General features: G+C 48.0%; 4 protein-coding genes across 4 annotated transcripts; all 4 read left to right on the forward strand.

The window, feature by feature from the left end:
* Window positions 1–1,855: 1,855 nt before the first annotated feature.
* EDB93DRAFT_1183597 (uncharacterized protein) lies at window positions 1,856–6,083 on the forward strand. The gene is made up of 26 exons (XM_041450731.1): window positions 1,856–2,447; window positions 2,521–2,709; window positions 2,734–2,792; window positions 2,817–3,042; window positions 3,070–3,078; window positions 3,124–3,221; window positions 3,264–3,319; window positions 3,353–3,521; window positions 3,543–3,635; window positions 3,669–3,701; window positions 3,726–3,792; window positions 3,814–3,846; window positions 3,907–3,913; window positions 3,935–3,958; window positions 4,100–4,114; window positions 4,136–4,177; window positions 4,214–4,348; window positions 4,373–4,376; window positions 4,422–4,507; window positions 4,529–4,540; window positions 4,562–4,715; window positions 4,740–4,799; window positions 4,836–4,899; window positions 4,955–5,669; window positions 5,692–5,711; window positions 5,801–6,083. Exons 1-26 carry the CDS (start codon window positions 2,051–2,053, stop codon window positions 5,935–5,937), a joined length of 2,904 nt encoding a protein of 967 aa, XP_041301537.1. The 5' UTR covers window positions 1,856–2,050; the 3' UTR covers window positions 5,938–6,083.
* A 48-nt stretch (window positions 6,084–6,131) lies between these two features.
* Window positions 6,132–7,765, forward strand: EDB93DRAFT_1183601 (uncharacterized protein). Its single transcript, XM_041450732.1, has 9 exons — window positions 6,132–6,184; window positions 6,236–6,269; window positions 6,328–6,401; window positions 6,448–6,509; window positions 6,562–6,704; window positions 6,755–6,850; window positions 6,912–7,174; window positions 7,230–7,284; window positions 7,334–7,765. Exons 1-9 carry the CDS (start codon window positions 6,171–6,173, stop codon window positions 7,385–7,387), a joined length of 795 nt encoding a protein of 264 aa, XP_041301538.1. The 5' UTR covers window positions 6,132–6,170; the 3' UTR covers window positions 7,388–7,765.
* Window positions 7,766–8,013: 248 nt separating this feature from the next.
* EDB93DRAFT_147118 (uncharacterized protein) lies at window positions 8,014–8,778 on the forward strand. The gene is made up of 2 exons (XM_041455515.1): window positions 8,014–8,116; window positions 8,173–8,778. Exon 2 carries the CDS (start codon window positions 8,187–8,189, stop codon window positions 8,628–8,630), a length of 444 nt encoding a protein of 147 aa, XP_041301539.1. The 5' UTR covers window positions 8,014–8,116; window positions 8,173–8,186; the 3' UTR covers window positions 8,631–8,778.
* Window positions 8,779–10,742: 1,964 nt separating this feature from the next.
* On the forward strand, window positions 10,743–11,186 carry EDB93DRAFT_1095764 (uncharacterized protein; the record flags this gene model as incomplete). The annotated part of the gene is made up of 1 exon (XM_041446721.1): window positions 10,743–11,186. One exon carries the CDS (start codon window positions 10,743–10,745, stop codon window positions 11,184–11,186), a length of 444 nt encoding a protein of 147 aa, XP_041301540.1.
* Between the last annotated feature and the right edge of the window lie 255 nt (window positions 11,187–11,441).

Consider the following 11,441-nt stretch of genomic DNA (forward strand, 5'->3'; position numbering starts at 1 on the left):
AGAAGGCGCTCACCACACTGACACGACTCCGGGCACAACTTCTTGGAGCCCTCCAACTCTCCCGAAGGAGCAACCGCCGATTTAACATGAATGTCACATCGGTAAGTTCATCGTGTTTACCATGTGCCAGGTTCGTTTAGCGATTGACGAGGCTAACAAAGAGTTCGCTACAACTGCACAAAATGGGGGTCAATATATTGAATTTTGAGGTATTCCATATCATTACCGTTAGACCATAACAACCATACTGCACTGCAAACCACGGGTCTGCGTCGCTTCAGTTGCTGTAAACTGTGGAGTACGGTAGAATATGCTCATAGCTCTGCTTCACGACTATAAACTTGAAGCTAGTTAAAGAATGCTACCGATGGTATAGGTGGTGAAGCTCTTACCCATGTCGCCAATGCAATGGCCATTAAAATGATGAATCGTTGACGGAAACACTTTAGAATCTATACAAGAACTCAATTCCTGGTGATCAGTCCAGTTTCTGTGTAGAGGTGACGTTAAAAAGTACATGCATCCGATAAAGACGCTGCCTCTCTTACCGATTGTCCAGCGAATCAATCGGTTAACCATCGTCGCCGCGCTATGAAGCATGATAGATGTAAGCTGACGTTAGATGAATAGTCATGCTCGCTGCTATCATCGCATCGTTGTTTTCTTAAACTCAACGCGGTAGTGATCATGTCACAGGTTGCGCGTACGATGATAATAATCGCAGTCAGTAAAAATTGAAGGTCTCCAAAAGTCGAAAGGTCCGTCGTTAAGGTCGCCATTACTTGATCAATGAGTGTCAAAATCTGTGCACCCACGGCGAGCACCCCGCAAAGAATGGATATTGGAACATTTCTCGTGAACTTCCAAAGTCGGAATACGTAAAACGACTGATATTGCCTGTGAGCACCAAATAATGAAAATACCAAGCTGAAAATCACTTACCTGCGCAACGAATACCGTAAACCCGCTCAATGGAATAGGCAGGTCTACCGCTACAGGAAGCGCCAAAGTCCACAATGAATTACACAGTTGATCGACTCACAATTAATTTGAGGGCGAAGTGATCACTTGAGAATCTTGCGAAATACACGTAGGATTGGCAAGCAAGGCAACCCAATAATACGGCACTCAAGAGCCCACAGACTTGAGCAATGACCAGCCTTGGAATCGAAAATCCCCCCCCCCCCCCGGGACCTTCTAAGCTGTTCGTTGTGCTCATACTAAGTTATGCAAGGTTATAGGGAACAGTCCGATTGTTGTGACTGGATTTGACAAAAAGTAATGATTGGTTGGGAATGAGGAGCCTGTTGAAGTTCACAGATAAGGTCGAGGTTGCGTCTACCACAGATGCAGGAGGACAGATATGCAGCGTCTCCATAGCTGGTGTGTAATACATATAGTAACGCGCTTTGAGCTTGAGTTGCCGAAGTGCTCTTGCAGGAAATGATATTTGGTGATTAGGATAAATTCATCGAATCAGATTCGTTTCGCTTTCAATACGCTGTGCTCGGGGACTGATCTGAACCGTCAATATGTACCAATCGGACTATCAGCTCGCGGCTGCTCGCTAAGGCATTGGACTCGTGGAATACCGTGGCCTATCGCGGCTACTTGATGGGTATGAGATAGATGTCCGAAGTTCGAAGTTGACAGGGTGAAGATGCTTCGGGATTTAACGTCATCAAGATATAATTCGAGACCATGTCCGCTCGAGCTGATTAGCGAGGTTCATCTGCACGGCGAACGTGAAACAGCTCAGACGCGAGTTGTGGGCAGCAAGTAGACAGTCCTTACGGGTTTTGCCGAAGACACGTGCCAAGTTGGTAATGATCTGCTCTTTGTCTCATAACCATTTGGACTGAATACTTGAATCCGTTCCAAACGTCTTTCAACTTATTGACCGTTTTTGTCTATCAGCGACACGATTGCAATTTCTTTCACATCAGTACGCCCGCTTCATTTCCTTGAGTTCCTCCCACTGTTATATCAATACTGCGCACAGGCATATATAAACGTATCAATTGATCATTATCAATTCCACAACAATATCATGTCCGAGTCAATGTTTGGCTCTCCTTCTCAACTTTTAACCACCAAGCTTGGATCCGACTCAATGCAGACTGGCAATGGGGTCCGTATGTCGGTCCCTGTTCACCAACCGCCACCTAGTTTTGCAGATATCCAATTCGGTACCATCGGAAAACCGCCCAATTTACTCAGTCGCATTTCTGCGCCCGATCCAGGTCAAATGTCCTTTCATTCTCCCTCACCACCAACGTTGCATCTTCCACCCCCAGTGCCTACCCATGCCCCAGTTACAAATTCGCGAAAGCTGGCTGAGCGAATTCAAATGGGTCCTTCACAACTCAACTCCTCAGCAAAATCCCAAAATCTTCATCCAGCACGTGAACCGCTCCCTGCACCACGGATAGATCGCAAGCCGTTACGTTCCCGCAAACCCTCACTTAATTCCTCCAATTGAGGTTCTCCTCCCTACTTCCGAGTCAAACACATCGCAAGTGCAAGCCCTCGCCAATGCTCCCGCCAATAAAGTCAGAGAGGCGTTAACGCCCGGACTCGTCTATCCAGGCTCATTTATTGTAACTCCGACCACTGAACAATCCAATCGTAACATTTTGTCATCGTCCAATCCGTCTGGGTCGCCTAAATCACATCATTCCGTAGGATTCTCTCCTCAAGCAACCCCGAGTTCACCTTTGTTGATGCCATCAGTATCTCTTTCTCCGAATTCTAAAACGGCTGGGACTAGCTCAAGCCAAGTTTCAGACGTTGTGCAGCCTGAAACATCTACAGAGCAAGTTGCACAAGACTCATTATCTGCTTTATACGCTAGGCTTCTAGAAAAGAGCAAAACTGTATCTCTTGCTCTTCCTACATCGTCTGTCAGGACCCCATCCCCATTTGCACCACCTCCGGATATACCCGACTTAGCTGCCAGCATTCGCAGTGAAATGAATGTGGAGGATCTTAGTGCCATTGTTCTTCGACACCCGTATCCTCAAAGCAATTCCACTTCAAATGGTTCCCTGGATCAAGAAGTATTGCCAGCTGACGATGGTAACGCCCTTACTCTGACGAATTTGCAATCTTCAAATATGCTAGCCTCGCGGAACATCCGCACTGAGTCATTAGTGCAAGTCATCAAAAAGCTTCAATCCGTCGCCGAGGGCGCTGTCAAACTACAACTTGATGCAAACCAAGTATTTGAAACAGAGCGCATGGACTTCGATGAACGCCGAAAGGCGTTCGAGAAACACATGCTCACGAGGGAGGCGGAATGTGAAGCTCAGATGCAAATGTTTCAGAAGAAGCTGGACGAGCTGCGCACCAGGGAACAGAGACTCGTGGCGCTGGAGGAGGAATCGCGACTCCGAGAAGAAACGAGGCGCGCTCGAGATGCTCAACGCCGTGCGCAAGACGATCAGCGAAGGTTCGAGGACGAGTCAAGACGAACGGCCATTCAGAAAGAGATCGATGAAGCGATGAAGCTTCTCCAAGAAGTAAAGGCTGAGAAGACACAGTGGGAAACAGAGAAAGAGCGTGTCGAGAGAGAAAGGACTCTGGCCCAAAATAATGCAGTGCCACTCCAACTTTTTGCCGATATCGAACCTCGTGTTGAGAAGGAGGATGGTATGACTGAAGAAGAGATTAAGGCGGTCGATTACCATAACAAGTCTTTGGTTTACCGACGCGAGTTGACCGAGAATCTCAAAAAGCAAATCGCTTTGATTCGTCAATCTTTCGATACCCTCCAGAATATGAAGAAGACGCGTTTGCAGGCCTCCGAAGCAGAGCGACAGCTGGGTCGAAGAGGATGCGCAGAGGGTCCAAACAGAAGAGACTGAGAAACGGGTTGATGAAGAACAAAAACTGCAACACAGAAAGTTCTTCGGTCAGCAGTTGGCACACCCAGAGGCACAGTCGCAAAACATCCAGCGTGATAGGCAGGCTGAATATAACAGGCGTCGCGCTGAAGTGCTTGCGATCAAACAGCAGACCACATCGGAAAATGCTGCTCGCATCCGCGCTGAGCGTGCCGGACACATGGTAGTCTCTACGACGGATGATGATGGCCTAGAAGATATGAATATGGGTACGGAAGTGGACGAATTAGCATCGCCGCTCGACCATACTGTGCCATTGCCAGGTCAAAAAGGTATTCCGCCAAAAAAGCCTGCCTCGCGAACAAAAGACCTCTCATTCTCAGGGAACTTCGGGCAATGTTATGCTTGGTGCATCAACCTCGAACGGTCCCCCCTTCATCGTCAATGTCAACTCCCACGTCATCGTCAACTGCCCCAGCCTCCTATAAGACACCCTCATTTGTGTCGGCTTCCACTGACATCGGGAGACAGGTGATCACTGACGCGCCCTTGTTTTCGACCCAACTGGCTTCTGAGTTCTCTCTACATTTTTCTGCTTCTCCCCCCCTATCAGACGGGCCTCTGCCGACTTCCAAAAAGGTCGCGTTGCCCAGCACTCCCAAGTCACGTACCATTCTTGCTAGCGATAGCAATGAGTGGACTGAATGGGCTGTCAGTCAACAGGCGAATCTCTCACCAGCTCAGAGAGCTGCGAATTTGCGACACATCAAGAAGAACAGACATCGTGTTGAGGAGAGTGCTGCTGGAGATCGGAGCGTGAAACAACCTGATAACCCGCTTCCTATCAAGGTGATAAAAACAGAAGAACTGGTGGTTGGGGAGTCTCATGGTCAGGAGCAGACTAGTAGTCTCCTTGAAAAAGGATCATCCACGCGATCTACTATCGATACCATGGTTCACATTTCAAATGACAATCCGCCATCCGGTCAGGCTAAAACTACGAACACCGATGCTTCTCAAATAAATGATATTCCTCAAACTTCCGTCGAACTTAGTTATCGCTCAAGTGCCAAGTGCACATTTACGCTCCAATGCTCTGGATGGTTCAGCGGGTATAACAGAGTCAGTGACAGGGCTCGCACCGAACAGCCCAAGTCCCTGGGTCATGGATGCCTCTGTGGTCCGTCAGGAATGGACTCCAGATGCCATATCCTCTCATTCTGAGCCATCGGAATCTACCTGTCGTCGCGATCCCAATCAACGCTCTCGACAGAATTCCCAAATTGATGGACGAACTAGATCCCCAGAATCCTCGGGCTTCACCCGAGGTAATGGTACCAGCGGCGAGTCTCGTAGTCAGCGTCAGCGACGGGCTCCCCGTTATTCAGACCATTATTCTCCCCCTCCTACCTCTGCGACGTCATCTCATCATCGGCACCTCGAACAGAATGAGGCCGGAGCTTACGTGCATCCCATTCCTCCTCATCCAATGTCGCCAATGAACAGTAGCAGAAAGAGGCCAGCAGAGCACGATACTGAATATGACAATCGTGATCGCCGTCGACCACGAGGCGGTCATTATGCACCAGAACGAGACTATCGAAATTCTAGTGGACTTTCCCGTCAGTCTCCTGCTATAGAAACGGAGTGGCAAAGGGGCCGTTCTACCTCACTAGAACGGCGCAGCTCAATTCACGATCGACTACGGTCGCCCTCGCCCTCCCGTCAGATTAGGCCGCACACTGAGAGAAATACATTTGAAAGGCACGGACGGAATGAAGGCAGTTACAGACCGGATTACACTAACGCCTGCGGATGGCCGGCGTCTCTCGGATTCAGGATACAGCGTGGAGGAGCGTGATTTTCGTGGCGGCGAGCCCAACTTCTAGGGCGGATTTCAGTAGGTTTTCTGAGTAGGGCCTGAATTAAGGAGCTAACAACTTTCTAGACTCCAGGAGGACGTGGAAACATCAACCGCGGTAGGGGGCGCGGTAAAGGTGACGTTGGGAGAGGAAGGGGTGGTGCTGGTGGCCGAGGTCGACCACAACAACCATTACCATCGAGGCCCTTGGAGGAACGTATCGCGAAATAGGGTGAAAGCCTGGTATTTGTAAGGTTTGATGTTTTTTTCTCTAGTCTATCCCTTCATGTCTTGCAGTGGTCTCATGTTCTCTATGCTATGTGACATGTCTGTCTTTAATCTACAAAGTGCAATGTTGATACAAAGTGTGTGATTTACGTAAGCCATTTAGTGCCTGGGGATCTAGCTGGGCGAGTCTCCAACATTTTAACGACAACCTCTTCGGGGTGATCTCACCGAGTACCATGAGCTGGACAGGGTCTGTCTTTTTTTACTTTGATGTAGCTCACTAGGGTCTGATATCCACCAGGTTCAAGAAGTCGCTGAATAGGGCGGGTACCACGGTAGGAACACATCTTCGATCCTACGCGGAGCTACCCATGACTGGTTTCAACCACCCAGGTCTTACAAAAGACCGGACAGATCGAACGCACCATAGACCGTGAATTTGCAGATGAAGAATCCAAGTACAGAGCGTACGTGCACCCGTAGTCCGCCTCCTTGTCATCTGAATTGTCCCAGCTTCGAGAAGGAGTGTCAGGCATTGCAGAAGGACGCCAAGCAATATCAGGATGCCATGCGTTGTAAGTAATCTAGCTTTGTTATGTCATGTACCCTACTGAAGTAGTGCCGCAGCGATGACAACCACACAAGCGCGGTTGGCTGAGACCATCGAGACTTTCTACGGCGCTGCAGATCGCTCATCAGATGGTGCCATGGCAAGTCACGCTTTCAAGAGCGCAGTAGAGGAGCTTGATGGGGGCATTCAGAGGGAACTTGTAAGTGATACTTGCTTCTGCTGATTCCATCTATTTATCATCTCCTACAGGAAGGTCCCTATCGTACGACCATCATGGAACCCCTGGGGAAGATGAATGCATACTTCCCTGTCGTGAATGAGCATATCACCAAACGGAACAAAAAGGTGATGCTTCCTACTATCGATACGCGGCAGCCCCGAGCAACTCGACTAAACGGTTTCTCAGCTCCTGGACTTCGACGCTGCACGTAGCAAACTACGAAAGGTAATCGAGAAACCAAGTGAAGACCCTACAAAGCTTCCAAAAGCACAACAAGAGCACGACGATGCGAAAGAGGTTTTCGAGCTTATGAACGATCAACTCATCTCAGAGCTCCCGCAGCTCTTGGATCTGCGCATACCGTATTTTGATCCCAGTTTTGAGGCTATGATTCGCATGCAATGTAAATTTGCTGAGGAAGGATATGAGAAGATGAGCGCTGTACAGAGGTGAGTTTGGGGTTTGGGAAATGATGTGTAGGGATTTGGCTTATACTATGATCAGGTATTTTCCGGACAATGTGCGAGATGATTATGCTGCAGGTCAGCTGGATGCGCAGGTACGATCAGCTGTTACGTGTACGTTTTTTGCTCATTGGTGATGGTTAGGTCGAGGCGGTCTTACAAGAAATGAGAGAGCTATCCATCTGCGGGGCGAACTGATCCCTTCACAACATTTCATGTATACCATGTATACTACCTACTGCTGAAGTAGATTTTGCCTTCGGACGATATAGTATTAATGTGTGTAGAATCCCTGTAAGGTTGCTAGTTCGTGACCTCATTTGCATTAAGTGTTCGTGTTTGATTTTAGCACACACGTTTGTATACCGAATCCTTGTGTATGTTGTGTATATAAACCAGTTATTCTGCAAGTCAACGACACCACTAGGATAACGGTCTCTTCTACACTGTAACTTTCCACTGGACCGACACGGTCTGAGTGATTTGACTGATCTCCACATTCGCGAGACAAACAATATCAAGGGCTCTAACGAAATATCCTTCGAGGTTCACCTCTTTGATCTCAAAAGCGTAGAACACTTGCGTGCGATACAATGAATCACAGTGTATCATGTTGATTTTTATAATACATCATGCGATGAATGGAGTTAAAGGAGGGTATGAACTTACTAGCACCCAGGAGCATCCACCTGCGTTCGAACTGTGAACCGGCTAATTTGCATCAGATGTGGCTCATCGGGAAATGCAATTGGTGGTCCACCCACACTGCACATCTATTCTGTTTGAATAACAATGGACATATTGCGTCCGATATTGCATCCACAGGATGTTCCCGACACAAAGTCCACAACGGCTCGAATATAAACGCGAACGATGGGCTCAGACCTCAAGCCCACTTGTTTCTGATCTCTGTCATCTGTTCTCTCTGTAAGTATACGGAATTAAAAAAAAAAAACAGCGAACTGCAACTAACCCAGTCCCAGAATCTCATCTTAATATGTCTACCGAAGAAACATACTATGACGTCGAAGTCGTCCAGTTTTGGCAAGGCCAAATAGAGTACCTTCGACCCCATCCTCTTCACTGGGTCATCTACGTCCCAACCGGTCCTGATATTGGAAACACGTACCACCTTCTAGGAAACAAGGAGAACTATACCTTGGAGTTCAGGCGTAACCAGCCGCACATAAACCCCGATGACTGGCGCGGAAGTCACACCATGGGAAGAGTGGCTGCAAGTAAGCTGGCCCTGTTCGAATGGCACCTTTCGAGCGTTCCTATCATGTATGACGACCCTCGATGGAACAGTCAGAACTGGGTGTGGGACTGTCTCCGCCACCTCCGCCATCAACGTTTTGAGATCAGCTGGGAGCTTAGACAATGTGACCTTCAAACAAGGATGTGCTGCCTACTGGAGGACTGGGAATTTGGTCGGATTTAGAGGTGGAGATGCGGCGAGTGGTTGATCAAGTGTATAATATTCTTACTATTCGGAGCGATCGTGAGTGGCCTTCGTTGTCCTGACTGAATCAAGACTAAAAATCCAGCTCTGACAGAAAAAACGACGCGTAGAAGAATGTCTTCGCATTACTAGTGGGAGATGGGTATCTGAGCATCGCTCACGTTTGGATCGGGGTGAAGGAGGTGACAGTGAAGTGGTACTTGGAGTTCTTCGATATGAGCGAGACGCTGTTAGCCAGACGCGAGGGTAGTCCAGGAATTGATAACCGCAATATCTCAACTTTGACCCGCAGTGATCCGAGTCGACAGTGATGGATCTAGAACTTGGAGCGTCAGGCTTTCAGGCGTGGGGTGCAGCGACGTGATACCACTTGAATTTAGATGCGTGAACAAGATACAGAAGTGTACGCAGGCTTCTGAGGCTTTGAATAAGCCAAAAAGTTGCATCAGTACTGTGTTTTCCGAGAAAACAACAATCTCAAGGCCTCCTGTAAGCACACTGGCTTACCTGAGTTCCCATACATATGCTGTCGCTGCTACTGAAATGTAAGCTTTCTCGATTTCAGTATTCTTGGTGTGACGGTTATGCGCGTGTGGCAGTTTGAGTCGAACCGTGACTGTCTGCTAGTAGTAACTTTGTAACTCATGATTCTGCCAACACCTTACATAAGGACACAGGTGGACAGAAATGGAAAAAACCCAAAGCTGAGTTCACTATATTATGTAATTCCGAGTGAGTACGCACGAACTCTCAAGATCTCAAGACTCACTAGCACACAAGCAGAGTTTTACATCAATTCAAAGTTACTCATGTCAAGGATCATATGCAACCAACCTTGCAAGCCCTTTTTCACTCTATCTCATTGGATACCCTGCTTTCAGTAGCAAGTATCAAAGTTTTTCCTCCTGTTCCGCGAACGAGGGCCGTCGTCTGTTGTGGAGGATGAACTTGACGAGTTCGAAATAGAGGATGGATCAGGTGAGAATGGATTGAGTGAGAAGGCTGATGACGAAGATGATGGGATGGTCTATTGCTTGGTGACTGTAACTCGGACCCAGAGTTTGATAGTGATACTGATATTGAAATCTAGTATTTGTTATATATTTTCCACTCGTTTGTACTTGGGCCGCAGCTTGAGCCGAAGCCAGCCGTTTTTCGTGGCTTTGGCCTGGCCTGCAAAGATGCCAGAGCCGCTCAAAGCCAGGCCAAAGCCGCGGCTTTCGAGCCAAGCTGGGCCGGAACACACGGAAGGCTGAGCCTGTATTGCTATTCCGTGCGTAGCGTTCCGATTATCCCCATTTTTTTTTGGCTTGGTAGCGACAGCTCCGATGCAGAGACGCTGCGGGAAGATTGCGTTTGAGCAGTAGACCGAATTCGTTCACATAGGCGCTTAGTTTGAGACTGGTTTAAATATTTGCAGTGGCCGCCTTATACCCTATCATCTTATCATGAAGTATCATATATGTAGTTTTCTTAAAACGAGTGAGCGGTTCTCGTGCGAGACGTGATGTCTGATGAAATGTGTGGGCTCCTGCACCCTAACTATTCGAATGAAAAAAGTCCAACTGGTTCGATCCATTAATTCAAGTGATTGACAAAATATAATGATGTCATTACAAAGAGCTCGAACGAGCCACTGCACGAAATCCATGTCCATAAGCTTGGCACACTTACGAGTCACGAGCGATACAATCAATCACGCCATCTTTGATGCGTTCCATTACAAGATGATTGACAACAATGACGGGGTCAAAGCCCTAGCATAGCATCCACCTGCAGCTTTGAATGCGGCGGAGTCATTGTGGATCGTCCGATGTGGAAAGACAATCTATGGTCCACCAAGCATATTCAAAGCGCACGACAGATGATACTCTCTTCGGGAGATGGTGGTCATATCGTGTTCCACACTTCGTTGTTCCCAAAACCAAACTCCACAACCGCTTAGGTATATAAATCCAGGTCATCGATGAGCTCAAAACTCAAACTCACCCATCCTTCACCTCTCTGTCGTCTGCCCTTTTAGTGAGTACACAGATTAAAAAATCTCAGCGAACAAGAACTGACCGAGTTTCATAGTCATCTTCCAATACTATGTCTGCCCCAGCTACGTACTACAACGTTGAAGTCGTCCAGTTTTGGCGAGGCCAGAAAGAGTACCTTCAGCCTTATCCCCTTCACTGGGTTATCTATATCCCGACTGGTCCTGGTATCGGGAACACGTACCACATCCTGGGAAACACAGACACCTACACCATAGAGTTCAGACACAACCAGCCGCACGTAAACACCAATGACTGGCGCGGAAGCTTTACCATTGGAAGAGTAGCCGCCCATCAGCTGAGTTTATTCGAGAGACATCTCGCAAGCGTGCCAATCGCACGTCACGATCCCCGATGGAACTCCCAAAATTGGGTCTGGGACTGTATCCGCCACCTCCGCCACCAACGTTTCGAGATCAGCTGGCAGTTTAGACAATGCGACCTTCAAACAAAGATGTGCTGCCTGCTGGAGGACTGGGAATTCGGTCGAATTTAGAGGTGGAGATTTGGCGTGCCCCGGTGGTTCACCAAAATATTTAATATTCTCATTCGAAGTCATTGAGAACACTCAACGTAAAATGTAGACACTTGTTTGCATCCTGCATTTGTATTATTATTAGCATCATAGACGGCTTTGGCGATTTGCGAGTAATTTGTCTTGACTAAACCAAGAGGTTTTCTCACCAATCAACTCGTGTCACTGACAGGCAACACAATTGGGAGACATTAGGGCATTTTGCATGCCGCATGG

This window comes from Suillus bovinus, assembly GCF_016758785.1.
Source record: "Suillus bovinus strain UH-Sbo-P2 chromosome Unknown EDB93scaffold_123, whole genome shotgun sequence".
Classification (NCBI taxonomy): domain Eukaryota; kingdom Fungi; phylum Basidiomycota; class Agaricomycetes; order Boletales; family Suillaceae; genus Suillus; species Suillus bovinus.

Coding starts and splice junctions, on each gene's coding strand:
- EDB93DRAFT_147118 (XM_041455515.1), top strand. CDS start 8,187: ATGTCTACCGAAGAAACATACTATGACGTCGAAGTCGTCCAGTTTTGG.
- EDB93DRAFT_1183597 (XM_041450731.1), top strand. CDS start 2,051: ATGTCCGAGTCAATGTTTGGCTCTCCTTCTCAACTTTTAACCACCAAG. Junction 3,636..3,668: donor TTGCCGATATCGAACCTCGT/GTTGAGAAGGAG, acceptor ACTGAAGAAGAG/ATTAAGGCGGTCGATTACCA. Junction 3,702..3,725: donor ATTACCATAACAAGTCTTTG/GTTTACCGACGC, acceptor GAGTTGACCGAG/AATCTCAAAAAGCAAATCGC.
- EDB93DRAFT_1183601 (XM_041450732.1), top strand. Junction 6,270..6,327: donor TGAATAGGGCGGGTACCACG/GTAGGAACACAT, acceptor TCAACCACCCAG/GTCTTACAAAAGACCGGACA. Junction 7,285..7,333: donor CAGGTCAGCTGGATGCGCAG/GTACGATCAGCT, acceptor GGTGATGGTTAG/GTCGAGGCGGTCTTACAAGA.